General features: G+C 38.0%; 1 protein-coding gene across 6 annotated transcripts in view; it reads right to left on the bottom strand.

The window, feature by feature from the left end:
* The window catches only part of LOC137262224 (nck-associated protein 1-like), a 43,740-nt gene that overhangs the window by 4,285 nt on the left and 18,596 nt on the right, over positions 1-20,859 (bottom strand). Inside the window, exons 23-31 of one of the 6 annotated variants that reach the window (XM_067800017.1) lie at positions 20,394-20,496; positions 19,658-19,794; positions 17,786-17,883; positions 17,447-17,540; positions 10,530-10,553; positions 8,296-8,378; positions 7,423-7,503; positions 5,988-6,008; positions 1,033-1,117 (exon numbers count right to left, since the gene is read on the bottom strand). In XM_067800017.1, the coding sequence (XP_067656118.1) occupies positions 1,033-1,117; positions 5,988-6,008; positions 7,423-7,503; positions 8,296-8,378; positions 10,530-10,553; positions 17,447-17,540; positions 17,786-17,883; positions 19,658-19,794; positions 20,394-20,496 (726 nt within the window). Of the gene's footprint in view, positions 1-1,032; positions 1,118-3,657; positions 3,676-5,987; positions 6,009-6,445; positions 6,488-7,422; positions 7,504-8,295; positions 8,379-10,529; positions 10,554-17,446; positions 17,541-17,785; positions 17,884-19,657; positions 19,795-20,393; positions 20,497-20,859 lie in introns of those variants that run through there. The other 5 variants (XM_067800018.1, XM_067800019.1, XM_067800020.1 and 2 more) reach the window with 5 other exon arrangements.

Raw genomic sequence — 20,859 nt, 5'->3', positions numbered from 1 at the left:
TGAAACAGTGAATGAGAAGGTAACTGGCAGGTGACTGAATGGTAGGTGTTAGTGAACAGTAGGGGATGAGTTAGAAAATGGTAGGTGTTAGTGAACAGTAGGGGTGAGTGAGCGAATGGTAGGTGTTAGTGAACAGTAGGGGACGAGTTAGAAAATGGTAGGTGTTAGTGAACAGTAGGGGACGAGTTAGAAAATGGTAGGTGTTAGTGAATGGTAGGAGGTGAGTTAGTGAATGGTAGGTGTCAGAGTGAATGGTAAGTGGGAGTGAACAGTAGGGGCGAGTTAGTGAATGGTAGGTGTTAATGAACAGTAGGGGTGAGTGAGCAAATGGTAGGTGGGTGTGTGAATGGCAGGAGGGTGTATTAATGGTAGGTGTTAGTGAACAGTAGGGGACAAGTTAGAAAATGGTAGGTGTTAGTGAATAGTAGGGGACGAGTTAGAAAATGGTAGGTGTTAGTGAACAGTATGGGACGATTTAGAAAATGGTAGGTGCTAGTGAACAGTAGGGGGTGAGTGAGTGAATGGTAGGTGCAACAGTGAATGAGTAGTTGAGTGAGTGAGTGAGTAAGTGTATTGTAGGCAATTGAGTGACTGCTAGGATAGATGGGGTGAATGAGTGTTGATGCAACATCAGTCTGCAAATACCATATCACGGAACCAGACAATCCAGTGACTGACATCATGAGCACTAATCTACAGAACTTGGATATGATGACATCCATCAACCAAGACTGCCAGCCACCTGATTCTGGTAGTTGTAATGTGACAATCATTGATGAATGAACAAGGGCAAAAGAGCCATGAAACAATACATCACTGATCGCAATAAAAGAAACAATACACCACTGATAGCAATAAAGGAAGTTTGAGGAAAGGCCAAAAGTGATGCTGACAAATATAACCCTTCATCAGGGTAATTCTGTGATTCAAGCCAAAGATCACAAGATTCTGGCATCACTAAGAGATGCAACTTGTCATGTAAAATAGTGAAGCCTTACGGCTTGGCAACAACTGAGACAGAATGGTTCTTACCTGACTTCAGAGTTCGGAGGGCGTTGCAGAGGGTGGGGTCTATGGCACAAGTCAAGCCAGCGGAAGACGCCAGTTCGTTGACAACCTGGGTATAATGTCATTGTATATCATTCATGACGTGTTCATTCACTTCTTGAGGAAAATCTTCCTCTTTAGTGAAGCAACAGGCCGTCCTTGACCTTCATGCACAAAACTACTGCTACGTTTTGTCTACTTTATACCAATATATACTAACATCGATATGTGCAAGAAACCCCTTATCTTGAATAACTAGTACAAATGTCTCAAAGATACTAAGAAACATGAAAAATACCCTGAAAAATAATTTATGGACAAAATAGTCACGTCTACCACTTTTCAACTCAATTTTGCCTCATGTTCAACACATTCTTCATTAAAATTTCATAATTTGACTATTTCCATGAAAACCCTTATACAGCTTTATTTGGTCTCAAAGCAACGCTGCCATAGTGTACAGCATGTGACCCATATATAAAACACGGACTTGAATAGAGTTGTCAGTAGCATGTTCACATTCAGACATATAGTTTTCATTTGGGGCTTTGGACAGCATTCCCGTTAGTATGTAGATTGGAAAATACCAGAGTATTGCCATTGCTGATTGCTGTTATAACTTGAAATCTAATACTTTTATAATTACAATATTGACAACAAGGTCTTATCTGTCGTAATTTATCTTTATCAAAATATCAACACTTTATTGCCACTAGTACAAATTAGGGGTGTCTCAAATATATCTTCTGGGACATCAAATGATGTAAAGCGTGCTATAAAACGCACAGCCAGGTGTGATACTTGACACAGTGTTGAGTCATAATATCACATCCTTGGTATCTCCAGGGTATACGTTCTGATAAATCTCCACTATACCCTGAATGCATCTATGTCTCGGCCTGATAATTTTACTACCTTCCTTTGCTGGATCCACATTCTCGCAGTAGCCTGTCAGCTAAGCCATCATTACTTACAATTGACCTTCCAGCTTCAACAAAGACAGCAGTCACAGCCATGAGGTTTTGTTTGCAGTGCGACTCAGATTTTGGGGAAATCATACAGAAAAATTGTCAGGCCTGAAACTTTATCAAAATATATGCAAGAACTTTCAGAGTTCCTCTGCATGCTTTGTGTTGCCAGCTTTAATAGGTTACATAATTTAAAAGTGAAAGTGAGTTGCAATTGGTATGCTCAACTGTCCAGCGTAGACACCTGATTGATAAAAAACAGCCAAAAAAGGTAATAAAATCATTGGGGCGAGCCATGGATGCATCCAATGTATAGTGGAGATTTAACGGAACGTATACCCTGGAGATATCAAGGATGATAATACCATGACTAAAAACTGCTTGAAATATTGTTCAGAGATCCATAGATATGTGATCAGCACAGTGCCATAGATTTGTATCAAAATACATATGTAAAAGGAACCAGAGAGTGTCTGCTCCCTTGGCTCAAATGAACAACACAAGTAGGGGTGAAACAGTAACATCGATGCTAGTAGAACTGCAGTATTTTGTCTTCTGTTTGGTATACCGTAATGCAATCCAATAATTTGCTACTTTTGGTTTTTGCACCTTCATTTTATTAACCTTTCAAAACCTTTTCTAATGTGTCTAAAAATGGAATAATTTATTCAAAATGGTTGATATTTTCCTGGACGTAAGTTCTCACAAACAGAAATGAAACAAAAAAAATTGAAGGCCTTATCTTGGAATACATGCCATACTGTAGTAAGAGCATGGTTACTGTGGTTTCACCCCTAAACACAAGCTGGACATCTTTAGCCAAGCCTTCCTCAAGCTTGACGATTGCTTGACATTACCAGGAGTTAAGTCCAAGAGTTGGCAAATGCATCTGAGAGTAATGATAGATTCATAAAAAATACTGAATGAGTGAGTTTGTTGTAAGTGTTTTCAGACAGTTTTTCAGTGCTTTCAGCTATAAGTTTTAAGAAGAAAACAGAATATTGAAAAGACTGTTGCACAATACATAATTGTGGTATATCTCATGGAGAGCACAAGGGTTGTGGATTGCTGAGTGGTAGCATAGGTTGTGGAATATTGAATATTTACAAGCAGGAGGACACTGTAAGAGGAATGTATTTGCCATCTCCAGATACATATTTCCCCAAGAGCCAAAGGCTGCCACAACATATCATGGAGTTGTATGTAACCCCCTTCACTATTATACTGTGATAACATTATAATGTATCGTAAATTAAATGATCAATGATAGACAGTATTATAAACAATGATATATACATTTGACTGACTAAACATGAATATACATTTATGGCTGATTTGGAATAAGTTTACAAAGAAGATGAGGCATAAAATTCTTCTTGACTAATGATCCTTTATCAACTCCCTTGACAGAGGCAAATGGAACAAGTGGCAGACGGAAGAAGAAACAGAAGCAACATGAGGCAGACGCCACAAGGAGCAGACGTAACAAGTGGCAGACTCCAGTAGGAGCAGACGTAACAAGTGGCTGACGGAAGAAGTGGCAGATGGAATAAAAGGCAGACAGAAGAAGAGATAGATGGGAGAGCAGGTTTATGGAGAGGATAATGTGTACATGATGATGTTGTAAAATAGCTGCACATACCTTGCTTTTGTCACGTGTCTATAATTAGAGTGAATTAACTGGGTCTGACTCTTAGAATCTCTAGAAAATGGCAATGATTTAGCATGTGCACTGTTCAGTGTTGTCTGTGGGTCTTCCCATGTTCTGGCTCATTATCTCTTTCACCCTGTAGTGACCTACAGTGAGTTTACACCAGTATCTTAGTTTAATCAGTGTGTCCTCTTTTGTGTGAAGAAACAATGGCCTGAAATATATGCCATTTGATGAAATCCAAGACTATTTTCCAAACAGGACATTAACATGCTCGACATCTGTAGTAGCTGATGTGGCAATCCTGTTCTCAGTGACAATAGTTGATGCAACATATGATAAATTCAGGGAATGAGTGATTTTGGTTTTAGGCCACATTTAGAAATATTCCAATAACATCATGGCAGGGGACACAGAAATGAAATGGATTTCACACATTGCACCAATGTGGGGAATTGATTTGAGGTGTTTGGTGGGACAAGGGAACACTTTTGCCACTAGTCTAACCCCCAACATATGATAGAGACACCCATGTTAATGCTGACCCCAAATCAGTTGCATTGATTAGAATCAGAGTTGTCCTCCTTCTGTGGACAGATGGACAACTTTAATCACATCAGTTTGGGTACAGACACACACATTCAGACTTATATCAAGTAACATCTGATACTGAGAATAGTCAAAGACTGCTAGTGCTACTTCCAAGTACAACTTGTCTCTTACATCAAGTTCTGGGAATATTCTGACTCAAGTGGTCTTCCCATTTTATGACATGATTAATTGAATCAGGATCAGATAGTTGTTGGTTGGTTGTTTTTTCAATACTGAACTCAGCAATATTCCAGCTATATTGCAGCAGTCTGTAAATAATCTTTTCTTGATCAGACAATCCAGAGATCAACTGCATGAGCATTCATATACACATTTGGATTATGATGACAGGTGTGAACCCAGCCAGTAAGCCTGACCACCCAATCCTGATAGTATCTTCTTACGTCAAGTGTGGGTTGCTGACGATTATTTCTAACCTCGATCTTAAAAGCCAAGACCAGTGATATATGTTACTTCTTCTGGTTAACATGGCACTAATCAGTGTTCCAGTTTTGTGACAGCGGACTGATTGTACATGACAACCTGAACCAAACAAGCCAATGATTGATCCAAAACATCCCAAGCCACCAACAATTGAGTGACCCTCTGACTCCTCGTCTTACGAGACAAGCACAGTTTGGCAGGGCTCTTCGACAACATGGATGCCCTTAAAGGGCACAGGTCCTAACTGGGCTGCTGTGATCATAGCAGAGGTTCCTAAATACATTCAAACAGTCTGTCATCGTCTTTACAGTAAGTTTAGTTTTACGCCTCTTTCAGCAATATCCCAGCATTTCAGAGGACACCAGAAATGAGCTGCACACACTACCCATGTGGGGAACTGAACCTGGGTCTTCGGCACAATGAGTGAATGCTATAACCATTAGGTTACCCAGTCTTCTTCACAAACATTCCAAGTGCAATACAGTGTTAGTGTAAAACCACTGTCCTTGTGATTTTACCACAACAATGTGATTTTTCTCCTACTCTACTTATACACGAACAACATTCAAACAACAACATCCAGGAAATGCAACATATGTCATATTTGGGATTTCACTTTCTTAGTAAAGTACAAATTCTAGTACTTTTGTGGTTGAGTCCCATCCGGGATTCGAACCCGCACCCTCAGAGTCAGACACCTAATCGCCAGCACACAAAGTCAGCCGCCTAGCCCGCTCAGCCACCGCGACTTCCACAAGATGAAAGTCGGACAACTGGTAGCCTAGACTGCGTACTTTGTGTACCCCTCTGATGAGTGTAAACTGGCACGTCTCCCATGGCTGAAATCTATGATTACACGATGCCATTTAGAAAGTGGTCAAATGCAACATATGTCATATTTGGGATGTCACTTTCATAACACCCAGGAACCCTTCTTGAACAGGTGAGCTAAAAGCTAGTCATGAGGGAGTGAAAGTTCATCATCATATTATATACAAAATTACTAACTACCGTTAGATACATTCTTTCTACCCATCATACAACAGTCATGTGATAGTAAGGTCATGCAAAACTGGAAGAACCCAAATTATTCATAAATGACAATGAGAATACAAAATCATATTTTGTAACCAAACTTAAAAACGGAACATGAAATCTGACCAGAATAAAGTGAAGTATGTAAAACAATGTTGCACAGTGGTTGAGCAATGTGGATAACGAAAGAGTGAAAGAATTCAAAAACCAAAAAGTCACACTCCAAAACACTCAGTAGGATTTGAACAAACCTGGATTTTCAAAGATGCAGGCTGCAGCAAGGAATTAAACATTAGAAATATACCTCTCGCAAATATTCATCAATCTAGGATTAAGAACAAGGGGAGATAAGACAGACTACTGATGCTACTGGGACAAGGGAGGTAACTCTATTCTGCAAAGGAGGGGAAATACAAGAGCTGTTCAAATTGGGGTAAGGTGCGGTTTCATTATTTTGTGATCAAGTTTTAATAGGTTGGTAATACAATGTACTACGATATACATTTTCCAGCACTTTTTAGTTGCTATTGAAGACTAAAAGGATCAGGAAAGATTTTGAGGGTTTGACATTGAAACTTGATAAAGCTGCAGTTGGTTAGTGAATAGACACTATTCAAGGCAACAGGAACTCATTTCCTTATTTATCAAATGAAATTTTTAAAGAAGCATGTGAACTGATATGTCTGATTTTCTACCTTCACACATGGTTTCTGTTAGTGTCAGTTCAATCAGATCTTCGTGGTTGGTACCACTGGAATAGGAGTGGTCATTTTGTAACTAGGACAGCTGCTTAGTTACTGGCCAGTGCTGACTTCATGCCATTTCATTGGTCAGCAATTTGAAAAAGAGCGGACTGCAGTGACCAGTAATGGGATGTCAGTCAATGTTTAAGTAGCCTCCACAAGAACTAAGTTGTTTTTATGAGATTTGGTTTGCACGCAATAGTTTGATCTGAAGTCTCTAAGTGAGTGAGGGAATTTAGTTTTACAACGCACAGAGCAATATTCCAGCTATATGGCAGTTGTCTGTAAATAACTGACTCTGGACCAGACAATTCAGTGATCAACAGCATGACTGTATGTGTCAACCAAGTCAGCGAGTCTGACCACCCGATCCCATCACTTGCCTCTTACGATAAGTATAGTCATTTTTGTTGAAGACCTATTCTATCCCAGATCTCCAAGAGTCCTGAAGTCTCTAAAGAATTAGTCAATGTAATATTATTACCTTCTTTTACTGTAAAGACATTCTTATCATGCATAGTTGCTTTCACAAATATATCATCAGCACCATGTCTAATTTTATTGATTTTTAATCAAATCTGAGAATTTTACAGTCTTGGTAGAATCATTAACATCTGTCATTTTTGAAGTGTTAATGTGAGAAACTGCCTTCATATTTCCATGGTATTATTTGTATCTTATTCCTCTCGCTGCACTGACAAAGGCCACAAAAAACTGATTTACATCCTACTTCCAGACTTTTCGCATCAAACATAACCATCATACGCTATCCCAGACAAGGAGTAACGCAACTGAAACTATGAACATAAAATGACAGTTGTCATAATGGCCATAGTTAAATCAGGTGACAGGGAGTCAAAATAAATTGCCCGAAATAAATGTGATAAAGTGTTTCAATAACTCCAGGCAATGGCGATAGGAGAGAGCAAGGAGGATCACATACCATGGCATCCTTTGTGTTGGGCACGTAGTGATGAAGATCTTTCACTGAGCCCATCAGGAAGGGGATCCGATCTCCCAATACCTTCAGACAAATATGAAACAGTGAGTGAGTGAGTGAGTGAGTGAGTGAGTGAGTGAGTGAGTGAGTGAGTGAGTGAGTGAGTCTTCATCAGCAATACTTAACTAATTTTTGACAAAAACTTTTAACAATTGTTCCATCTTAAACTCAACAGATCTTATATCAAAACCTTTACCCTACATCTTTTGGAAGGATAACAATATATGTATGAACAACACTTCAGTGTAGGTTCCAACGCTGTTAGTGTTATCAAGCAAGTGATGTTATCCTTCTTTACTGCTCCAAATTCTAAGTGCCTCTCAAAGAAGCTACATCTTATCGTTAGAACTTAGAACTGCAACAATACACCATCATTTCAATATGATCTGTATCTCAGTACGGATATCTCAGTTGTTCACTAGTCACGAGGGGCCCATGGGCTCATTTCCCTTTTGAACATAAACAAATCTCGAGGGTACATGAGCCCAAGGACCCCGAGTGACCAGTGGAAAACACATTTATCATATTAAACACCTGAATTTTAATAGTAATTTTAATTTCGGAATTCCCAGTGGTGTACATTGAAAATATACATCGCCTGTAAGCGGGGTACACTGAAAATAATAGAATAGCACTTCGCCAATCAGAAAGCGACATTCATGTGTGAGGTAAGATAATGACATGTGTCAACCAAGTCAGTGAGTCAGACCACCCATTAGCCATCTCTCATGACAATTATGGGTTACTGAAGATCAATTCTAACCCATATGTTCATGGGTGGTGAAGGTGAAGGTGAAGGTGAGAGTGCCGACTTACATCTCTGAGAGCTTCCTGTGCCAGTCCCCGGAATGCCAGCAACACGCCCACCATTGTCATCCTCATCAGCACTATGTCCACATCTGAGGAAGCAGATCAGTCATGAAACACACACTTCACACAAACATTACCATAGATTTCTTGAAAATATGCTATTGGCAGGAGAACTACCTAGCACAAGATAATCAAGGCACCATAAAAAGACATTGCTTTAAAATCAATTTGATATGATATACAGATACATAACTGCAATTCATTGAGAAGAACATTTCATACACTTGTATGTTTATAGTGACACCATTAAAGGAAGGTCTTATTTGGATGTTTCATTTTGAAAGAAATTCAAATTAATTTTAAGAAAACAATTTTCTATCACATTCACATTTCTCATAACCCTTTAAAAATGTTAAGAATACTTTTTTATCCAAGGAAAAAGTGACATGCAATTAAATATGTAACTAGTGTCAATGTCAAGGACAGACATGACACTGACATGAATGGACAACAGATTCATGCAAATGGTTTACATCAGTCATGAGGGACATAGCACATTTTCAAGACGAGGTTTAATAAGTTAAATATCATATTATGACAACAGCCAAACATGCAAAAAAAGAATATTTCTTTTCTATTTATTTTACGACACAAATATAAACACTCGTTCATGACTCACTATCAGCAAACAAAATATCTCAATCACATACATACAACGGATAGAAACATACACAGTTGAAGAAATTACAAATTATAAATGGTTTTGAAAACAAATACGACAACTTAATATTTTATTCACACAATCCCTTTTCACTGTATCACTGATCAGTTCTTTCTAAAATAAGATATACTGTATTAAGATATACTGCATTCAGTAAGTCAGGGAATGTGACGGCCATATCTCAGCCACACCCAAACAGTCTGTGACATGTTCAGTGAGTCACTGAACATTGTATATACTACTGATAAATGTCTCTTCATAATAATAATCATAATAAACTTTCAAATCATTAACTACTAGTAACTCATTGCGATCTGAAAGAAAACAGCGACTATTGTTGGGAGATTATAGGGAGAGTCATGAAAATGTTATTCAATGCTACAAAAACACAAGAAAAGAAAATAATAAATATTCAAAATAATATTCAATAGCCATGCTTATAACAAAAATGGCATTCCTAATAAATATTCTGGGACTAAAAACAAAAGACAGAATTCATTTTGAACAGCTGCAAAGAGTCATGCTTTCACCAGGTGTACCTGCTGTCTATGTCTTGGAGGAAATACTCATCAATGTGCATATTTAACTGTTTGGTGAAACTGTACAGGCACACACTAGTGCTGCAACGATTCAACCAGACCTCGATTCAATTCGATTTTTGATACTGGATCCTCGTTTCGATCTTTTGTTATTTGATTTTTCATACAAGTAAAAACATCAGATTTCATTTAATTCTCAGAAATGGTGTTTTTAGCGTAATGTCCATTGTCAACTTAGCGATGCCTACCAGCAGCAAGTCTCCTTGGATAATTAACTCGGTGTCAACCAATCATATGTTGCCTTATTTCAGCTTGCAAAACTCCTAGAGTAGGAATCAAAGTTATGTTCTGGCTGTGTGAAAATGATTAAAATAGAAATGATCCAAATCGTGATAATAGTTATCAAAAATCAAAACAATGGATCAAACTGAACCGTTGCCGCCCTAGCACACACCCTGACAAAAGGATCCTTCAGAATGCTGGGAAATACCTGAAGATCTCTTGATATAATTTCTTTTCTAAATTCTTGAGTTTCAGGTCTGAACAAAACATCTGTAAGAGCTGATGTACTTTTCCTTAGTTACAGGAAATTTCTTGAGTGATAGGCATAGTTTACAAGATGAAGATATTTTCTGTTTCAATGTTGAATCAGTTATATTAAAGAAAGAAAGCTGATCAATAGAATTACTATATCCAGTTTCTGGGTAGTTTACATTGTACAGAACACACACATTACGCTTAAGGACTCCTCAAGAACATTATGAGTTTGGCTCCTGGAGATTGTACTAACTGACCCTAGCTGCTCATTCACAATGACCTCCCAATGAGTTAACATACAATACCGAACAGAAAATAAAGGAAAACTTAAATATGCACATTATTAACAGGGCAGGAAGGATGGTTTGCTGGCGAAAAATCAAAATCACCAAACAAATGGCAAATGGCTTGTTGCTGCCGACTTTGCTAACTGTTAAACTTACCACTCGGGGCGTTCTTATGTGACGCTAACAAAGAAAGCAAACTGTGAAGTGATGAAGATGAAGATATAGAAGACAACAGCAGAATCATGGAAGCAAACAAATGTGGGGGTCTTGGTCAGCAGGGTTTATGAATTCGCGTATGTTGTGGGATAAATTTTAAAACAAAGATGTCACAAGGAAAGAAGAGAGAAAATAAGATTCAGAGAACAAAGGGAAGAACGAATGGACAGGGCGAGTGAGTGAGTGAGTGAGTGAGTGAAGGTTTATAAGAAGGTTGGTGAAGGTGAATGAGAGAGGAGAGAATTGTCAGGTGAGTGAGGATTGAGATTTTTTGTGAGTTGGATATAAAAGATGTGATACTTAACTTGGAAAGAGGAACAGAGTTGAACAGAGAGTACAAAAGAAAGGACAAGAAAAAAATGGAGAGTGCAATAATTTTTTATTCATCAAGTCACTACAGAATATCCCACATGCTATTAACCTGCTTACAGTGAAACATCATTAGCCCAGTTCCTGTCATACACCATGCCGCCAAACAGTCAATGGATGGTCAATAGTAGTAGCAAGGGAAATACTTCGCATGGTCCAATTGCCTCAAAAGTGGACTGATAAATTGCAGTCTAACTTGAAAACTTATAAACATAAACTACTCAAAGAAACACTGACCATAATTAAAACATCAGACCAACTCTCTGAGGTTTCAGGATATATTTCCTAAAGTTAAAAAAGTTGTTATAACTAAAATATTCATACAGTTCACTGTTTGTTATGAGGGAGGAGGGCAGAGAAAGGGTGTGCCAGGTGTGTGAGAAAGGATGAAGACAGCCAAGCACAGGTTAGTGAATCAATCGCTTTGTCGGCACTTGTGCACATGTTTCCCAAACACATGGCTGTCCCTTTCTCTGCACTCCTCCTTTGTAACAAATAGTGGATTGTGTCAATGTTTTAATGATAGTTTGTTAAACAATGTTATTTTAAGAAATATATTAGCTAAAACCTCACAAGTTGGTCTGATGTTTTGATCATGATGAGCACTTCATTGCGTTAGACTGTAGTTCATCAGTACACTTTTGATCCAAACAGATATTTATTTGTTACTTAAGAACAAAGCAGGTTTTACCTTGGATTCCAAAAAAATGCCCTTGTCAGTCAGTTTGAGAAAGAATGTTCATATTCTTTTTTATAATTTGCACAAAATGCCTTCAAAGCAACCAGGTAATAATAGGCTTTTTTCATGTTGTCAGTGACACTGGGCATCTCCACTAAGACCTTTCTTAATCATAATCATAATCCATACATATAAAAATATTCAGTTTCATTACACAGCATTAATACTGCAAGTATGTCAAAATCTATCTCTGCAGTGAGACTGACCCTGGGAGACTTCACGGGGAATTTTTTTTGTCTGGATTAATAAGGATTCACTGTAATAACAGTTCTAATCTAATGCAGAATAAAGATTTGTTGAGGCACAGATCTGTTATAATCAAAGCTGACTGTACAGACAGAACAAATATGGACGACGAGAGACCAGACAGTGATAGATGACATCTTGGTTACAAGCCCACACTATGTTTCATGTACTGGACACACACAGTTTATCTCCACTATATACTGAGGGAAACAAAACAGGCAACACATGATGAGTACAAGTGTATTATTCTTTTCCATGTTTTTTCACAAGCTTTGTATTTCACTGTGGGTGAAAATCTAAGAATAATAAAGGAACACTTCGGTGATGTACTGATCCCTTATTTGTATCCCTCAGTCTATTACACAAAGATACCTTGGTCCTATTTGCCAATAAAACTTTGTTTTGAATCTTGTCCAGAATCGTTTATTCATTGCTTGTTTAATGACATACTTGTTAACAGTCCAGATATATGATGCTGGGCTATAATTAATCAAATCAGGACCACACAGTCCAGTGACTGACATCAAGAGCATCAATTGAGACTGAACCACTCTGTCCAGTGATTGACAACATGAGCATCAATCAAGTCTGGACCACAAAATCCAGTGATTAACATCATGAGCATCAATCTAGGCAATTGAGGTATTAGGAATTGCATCAGCACATTGCCAAAGCATGTGATCACGTTGCCTCCTCTCATGACAAGCAAGGTTTGGTTGCTGAAGACTATCTTAACCTGCAGTTCTATGGGAATTTTTCACGTCAAACTTAAAAAAGTAAGTTGCTTAGAGACCAAACTCATCATCAGGCTGACATAGAACTAGTAGATCCTGTCAAGGCTAAGACAGTCAATCCTGCATCAGTGATCTGGACCAAAACAAATACCATCAGTAGACTGGCAATTGGTTTCTGGGCTGAATGGCCTTGAATGGAACTTTGAATGGAAAGGTAGCAAGCAGTTTGGAAAGCATTCTTGACACATCAAGTTTTAGCATATTATTATTTATCCTACAGCTAATTATTAGCTCAGGGCTTATATCAAGATAACAGAGCACACACAAACTCAAGAGTGTAGAAAACAAAGAAGAAAAAAGTAGGAAAGAGAGAAGACATGAAGTCTGTGGTAAAATTCAAAACACATTTCAAAGATTTCATTTAGAGATTATAAATACTGATTTTCAAATGAATAAATAATCCAATATTAAGAAAAGTGAAGTTCCAGCATTTGCAGATTTAATCCAAACATGATGCTATTTGTTTGCTTCTCTCCGAGTTGATCAGTCACTATAGCCGAGGCAGTCTGCACCAGTTTCTCTGACAGAGAGACTGACGAGCACATGCACATTCTGCTTCTTGATGTGACTGAACAACCTGTCTGTTGTCATGACTACAAATTGGACAAAACTGACAAAATAATGCAAGCTTCAGTGGCAGTGCTGTGTATTACTTTTATCAAGTTTGTAAAAATTGTTTTGAGGAGAGAAGGTTGAACTGTTTTTCAGTCAGTAGTGTTGCTGAATCAGTAAATTGGGGCAAAAGAATGAGGAAAAACATGAAGAACAATCCCCAGGGTCAGAGGTTATTCACACATACCAAATATATAAAATCTCATTTCATTACTGAAATCAGACGACTAATGTTAACAGGTATGGGTCATGTCAAGAACATGACATGATTATATAGGAATATTTTAAAACTGAAATGAAATACTTCTGATTGTGTGTCACAAATAAAAAATCAAAGTATTCTTTGACAAAAATATGCAAACTGTAAGACAAAACACTTCTGCTTTAGATAAACCCATCATGCCACAAACCATTACAATTCGGTTTGTCCTTTCCTTAAACCTCTAGTCCCTCGCAAACGTCAAGTAAAATTTTGCTCAATCAACTAAGATTATCAAATGACATATGATAACACTAAAATTTACAGAAAATGGTGCTAAGATATAATTTCGGGCTAGTGGACAAGGAGGGTTTGGGTACAGACTGTTTCCTTCCCCCCAAAACAAAAAAAACCCGGCTTGTCCGAGTTCTACAGTAACTTCTGTCAATATTCACACATGTAGAAGCGAGTGAGAATTTTCTATTACGTTGATCACTGCCAGTGAAACAACACAGGACATATTAATGACACAGCCTTACTTGATACGGGCTTGGTCTCTACATGATGCAGTAAAGGCAAGTCACACATCAGTCAAGACAACACAGTCATCTAGTGATGTTACTTCTAACACACCTACTCCAAGTCATCAGTAAATCAGTTAATTTGTGGGGTAATATGGCTTTCCTCTCGGTATCTTTTCTTCCAAATGTCTATTGTTAGAGCATTAACTCAAAAACTGATGAAAAGAACAAATAAATCAATGCCAGTTTTGAAAACAATATTCGCTGAAATAGACACTTGGCAAGAACGTTTTGATCAGCAAATTTAGATTTAAAGAATTATATCCAGAGACTAATATCTGAACAATGTTTGAGAAAAGGCAAGTGTCCTGATAAACAAAGTCTGTCCCTTTCATAAACATACTGAACAGCAAAAGAAACACAATTTTGAAAAAATGAAATCTCACAAAAGTAAGAGTTCATGTCCTTTATTAAAAAACAGAATTGTTTCTTTTAATGTTCAGTATATATACTCAACAAAAAAGTTATGCACCACCCCTATGTTCAATATTTAAGTAATTGGATCATAACATAAAAAATCAAATATACTTTAATACTGAAAACTGGGGTGGTCCTTGACTTTTTAGTTGAGTATATTCGAAAATAAAACACTTCTGAATCTTAAATGCACTGGCTAGCTATTAGGGCCACGAACATTTCGAGAATGAGGGACCAGGTTACTGAATACTGGCTTGTTGAAGAATTTAGTTCTGTAAATGCCAAGATTCCTAATGAGACAACTGCTATCAAATGTAGCTGCATTGAAAGACAGGAGCAGCAGTGCTCCATGCTACGGAGGTGGTAGTTTACACGAAGACGGATAGAGAGAGGAAAACCATGTGATTCTCCAGGCAGTGGGGTTTAATTACCAGCGTTATGTCCTGAAAGTGGAACAGCTCTACAGGTCAACTTGACGACTAATGTTACACACTGTCACAATTACTTGATGATTCATCAAGTAATTGATGATCACAACACAATGTGTGATGTATCATTTTTCAAGTGTGTATCATAACAACAATTTGACATGGCAAATAGAAAATAACGTATTACATTCCACATTTTGGTATCTTTTATGTACTTTAACACTGTTAAGCAGTGTCAACAGTGTGGAACATAGTTTCAAAAATTTGGTAGCCAGTCGGACTAGCTATGCCTGAACGTTACTAGGCTACTAATTCATTCACTGGCCCAAAATGAAAAATTAAGCTTAATATTAAAAAAAGTACCATCAAAAACAAACAACCTCTTGAATGTCCAACCGGGCAAGTGACAGTGGAGATTTACTGGTCTGACTGGAATTTTACTAGCCACAGGCTAGTGTGCAAGGGGCTCTTTTGTACAGTGAACATCAGTGAAATACATGCTACCTCTGCATACCATGACTTTAGACATTAGTGGATACAGATATAAATCTAAGGCAAAACGCAATGCGGAATACTTCTGAAATGTTTCATTTCAGTGGAAGTTGTAAATTTTAACCTCCAGTCAGGAACTTTTAGACAGATTAACAGATACAGCCAACTTATCATTTGTGATGGTCTAGACAAATACCTGTATATCGTTCATCATCGCTTTTATGGACCTATCACTGACTCTAAGACCTAAGAAACTGAACTTGAGAAAAATTGCTTTGTGCTTACATTTTGAAAAGTGAAACAAAAAGAAAAAATAATGTGTCTCAACTTAAGCCTATTTCCATGATGTTTGTTTGTACTTTGGTTGAATATAATACCAACAATACCTTTTGTGATTAAAAAAGAAATATTTAAATACATTATTGTATTTGTATCATGATGAAAACATAATGTGTATCCCTGTATAGTACAAGTCCATCAGTCACGCTCATTATTACTCGGTGAACACCAGCAGCTGTCGCCATGGCAACATACATACTGCTGTGATCACTATTCAGACCAATGCTTATATGTGACCAAGATCTTTTATGGATAAACCTTCATCAGAATTTTACGGTAAAAGTGTGTAAAAGATGAAAAAAGCTTTATTATAAGAAGTCTTGGTCATCTATAGAACTTCTAAATGTTGCTAAAAGACATGGCTTATGTAGATGTTTAATAATCTTCAACACTGACTACACATGACACATATGTATGTGTATCTGCGCCCTGCTCTCAAGAAATCATTTTGATTCTGACTTGCTGCTACAGAGAGCTTAAGGCTGTTCAACAGTGTCTTTTCCTTGTGATTTTCTTTATTTAGAACATACCACTTTATGGACAATGATGCAGGGAACATGAAACATAATCTCAAGAAATTTGCAGAATAATTTTCTTCCTACAACACATACCTTCAAACAAGGTAATGCAACTTTTATGGCAACAAGTGAGTGAGTGAGTTTAGTTTATGCCGCTTTAGCAACTTTCAAGTAATATCTTGGCAGGGGGCACTAGAAATGGGCATCACCTATTGTGTCCATGTATGGAATCAAACTCGGTTCTTCGATGGGACAAGCAAACACTTTACACACAGACGACCCCATAGCTCCTTGGAGTTGGTACATCCAAATAACTGGTTCACTTGCCAAATCAACAAGCAAATCCATAATATCCCTAAAACTGTATATTGTTTATAAAGAAGGCAAGTGTCTTGAGATTTGAGTCAAACCATGTACTTTGTCGGATTATATGTATATACATACCTCGAAAAGCAAAGGAAACACAAATGTGTTTTTTTCAAGTTTTTAAACAGAACACATAAACAATAACACTTACTTTTATGAGATTTCATTTTTTTAAAACTTGTGCTTCTTTTGCTAATCGGAATACTTCTAATTGGGGGCAACTGTCTTGTTGGACAACCACAGTATGTTCACTGTGCTGCTGATTTGGATGTTAAAATAGGTTAAGAAAACACGATGAGACAATCTGTAGCCCTGTGCAGCAATTAAGCCAGTATCAAGATAATGAATGCGGAATTGCATCAGAGATGCATGTAGAGTGTTAAGCAAAACAGCGATTAATTTTGATCATTCAAGATCATTCACAAGAAGCAAAAACAGGATGTTTTTCTTTTCTTATCTAAAGTTATTGTATCAAGCGATCACAGAAAACTGATATTTTCCAAGGTAGCTCAGCAAAGAATTAACAATTGTTCAACATATCATTGGTCACCTATCTAAATCAGTGAACCAAAAGAGTGAACAGGTAGCAGTCTTCAGATAAAGGGAGATAGCTGTGTATGTCACAACTACATTCAGTGTACAAATATATAGGTTTTTTTTCCAGATAAACATATTTATCACAAGTGCTTATTTACACTGGAGGTGTGGTGGGGGTTTCCAGATTAAAATGTTACTAGAACGCAGGTCTATGACTTACTTTGTAGCTTCCGGGACAGTTCTCTCATTGTATCAGGATTATCAAAGCTGGTCCTGAGCTTGTTCAGCACATCCTTGTTGATTACTACAAGTTTCTGCAACACAGGGCAAGGAGAACAATTGAATGTTCAGATTTAATGTAAATAAAATAGCTGGTTGCGTTGTTGTTTAAAACTGCATTATATTCCAGCTGTAAAGTGGCGATGTATAAACAATAAGTCTGGACCAGACAATCGAGTGATCTTACAACATGTATAGGTTACTGAAAATCAATACAGACCACAGCCATATAGCTGGAATAGTGCAGTGATAAAAAACCCAGTGTTATATTAGGTGTTACCTTTAGTTCGTCCACCTGGCTGGCAATGTTCAACATCAGTCTCTCTCCCATGTACTTCATCCCGTATGGGCCAATCAATTCAGCCAGCGCTCGCAGCTCTGAAATATAAAATCACATTATGATCAGAAAAGCATGTAAGATGATGAACAGGATTTTACCTCAGTTCACAAAATGGGATTCCCAGGGGCCTCCATTTACTAGTGACCCGTGAAGGTCCCGGGGTAGAATAGGCCTTCAGCAACCCATGCTTGCCATAAAAGGCAACTATGCTTGTTGTAAAAGGCGACTAACGGGATCGGGTGGTCAGACTCGCTGACTTGGTTGACACATGTCATTGGTTCCCAATTATGCAGATCGATGGTCATGTTGTTGATGACTGGATTGTCTGGTCCAGACTCGATTATTTACAGACCGCCGCCATATAGCTCTAATATTGCTGAATGCGGCGTAAAACTAAACTCACTCACTCACTCCAGTTATTAGTTTTATTGACCCTGCAAACAATATGAGGGTCCTGGGAAATAAAGGTGTTGGGTAAACACATTTTGATTTTATGATTGATTCGATTTAATCTGGAATGAATTGTTGATCACATGGGCTGGTGAACGAAATAGTGCATGTTACTGTTCTGAAAGAAGCAACCAAACACTTAGCAAAGTCACAGATGTGTTGTGGGTACAACAAGTGATATTGTGCAACCCTCTGAATGCAGGGACGTACATTTGCACATTGTTGAAAACCCTTTTAATGGCATGGTTTGCATGGTGAGACCAAGCCCTGGTCTAATCTCAATTTTAGAGCCAACTCTGCATGAGCAGACCTGTCAAGTGGCTGTTGTCTCCCAAAGTGATTTGTTTATTTACTTATGCCACACTTTACAATATTCTAGCAATATCACAATCCCATTACTCATCTCAAGTGAGTGAGTATAGATTTACGCCGCACACAGCAATATTCCAGCTATATGGCAGTGGTCTGTAAATAGTCAAACTAGTGATCAATAGCATGATCACCAATCTATGCATTAGGGATGTGATGGCATGTGTCAACAATGTCAGGGAGACTGACCAACCAATCTGCCTCTTACAACAAGCATGGACACGGAAGATAACTCTAACCCATATCTTCATGATGTTGATCTCATGAGCATTGCTCTATTCTTTGTTTCTTTGTACACTATTTAACACTAAAAACATTTCAGGTGTTAGTCTGCACCAGAAAACCAGTGACTGACATCATGAACACTGATCTATGCAAGGGATAAAATGACAAGATTCACCATCTGAAAACGCCAGTTGCCCTTAACATAAAGCTTTGGTTGCCAAAAACCATTTCTCAGCCATATCTGTCACTGGGGCCTAAAACACTGACCTTCATCCTGATACACTGTGCTAAAAAGAAACCATTCTATTGTCCATAGATCAGAACTGACAGGTGGTGAGGGAGTCTTCTTTCTTGTTGACAATGCCTGCCTCTCCATTTTCTCACATTTCAGTCAAATGCAGTGTGAGTGAGTGAGTGAGTGAGTGAATAAGATTTTATGCTGCTTTTAGCAATATTCCAGCAATATCACAAAAGGGACATCAGAAATGGGCTCCTCACGTTGTACCCATGTGAGGAATCGACAGTGGCTCTTTGGCATGACAAGCGAATGCTTTAACTACAAATCCACTCCACTGCCCTTGAAAGCAGTGTGAACACATCCATTGCCAGACGATATGGATGTCCAACACATGTGCAGACGATGAACTACAGGCTCCACTCAACCTCCCCTACAATCAGTTTCTTACATAAAGATCTTGTGTTGTGACTTCCCTAGCGGACACCCTATCCCAATCCCTGAGGAGTCACTCCAAGGAAATGTTTCCGTACCTGTCAGATCTGCATATTCCTCTGCAGCAAAGGGCGCTCCTCCATCTGAGGCCACACTAACAAATGCCTTCTGGCTGGGGGAATAGACAATCTGACCGATGTTGATTGTCACACGACGCAGGAGCACCTCTAGGTACCTGCACAGAATCATGACATAAATCACACATAATGTCAGATAAAACAGCACGTCGGATAATTAAATGCCTCCATACTTGAATACTTTTCAAACAGTAACTGGCTTATATCATGAAATTAATGCTTAATAGCTATTTTCTTAGATTTAAACCTGTGACGCATCATTTCCCTATCGCCAGTTTAGTGCAAGGAGAAGGTTATGCATGCCTTTAGTCAGTGAATTCTTGTTGCTGTAGCTACACAAAATATACAAGCTTTCGTCGAAACTCTAAAGTTTGCATCGTTGTGAATCTCATATGTCAACAGTTGCCTTGAATAGGTTTATTAAAAGTAAAGAAATGAAAAGTCACACAGCTTTGAAACTTTTGGATTGGTCTTGAGTACTCTGAATGAGATTCATGAAATATTTGAAAATTTAGTGTGCTTGAAATCTAATTCTGTGGTATTTAAATCCAGACACAATCTGCATAATTAAACATAACAATTCATAATTCTTACATTTCCTTCTGAAATTCAAATACTGAGATACAACACTCTTAGAGACAATACACTAGAATATTTCCAAACACTGTACAAAGTACTAAATTGTGACAAATCTTACCAGTTTGTATAGTTGGATGTGATTGTCTTCTCCCCAGTGCTGTCTGTCGCTTGTGTTTGCTGGGGTAAGACGTTGTTGAAGACTCTGGCGATGTCGATATGAACTGAAATGACATTGGTAAGTCAGCGAGTCCAACAGAAACGTGAATGTGACCCAGGTAGTAGAAATTCTCGACAAATAATCACAGTGTGTGAGTTAAGTTTTATGCTGCCTTTAGCAATAACACAGCGGGAGACACCAGAAATAGACACTACATGACAAGTCAGTGCTTTAATCACTAGGTCAACCCACCACCAACAAGAAGATACAAGGGAAACCATCTGAGTGAATAGGTGAGTGAGTTGGTTATTACATTGCTTTATGCAATATTCCAATAACATCATAGCGGAGGACACCAAAAATGGACTTAACAGAATATTACATAAGTGGGGAATCAAACCCCAGTCTTCGACAGGACAAGCAAACA

This window comes from Haliotis asinina, chromosome 14 (genome assembly GCF_037392515.1).
Source record: "Haliotis asinina isolate JCU_RB_2024 chromosome 14, JCU_Hal_asi_v2, whole genome shotgun sequence".
NCBI classification, from domain to species: domain Eukaryota; kingdom Metazoa; phylum Mollusca; class Gastropoda; order Lepetellida; family Haliotidae; genus Haliotis; species Haliotis asinina.
Note: the sequence above shows the minus strand (reverse complement) of the source record. Positions and strands in the feature narration are given on the sequence as shown.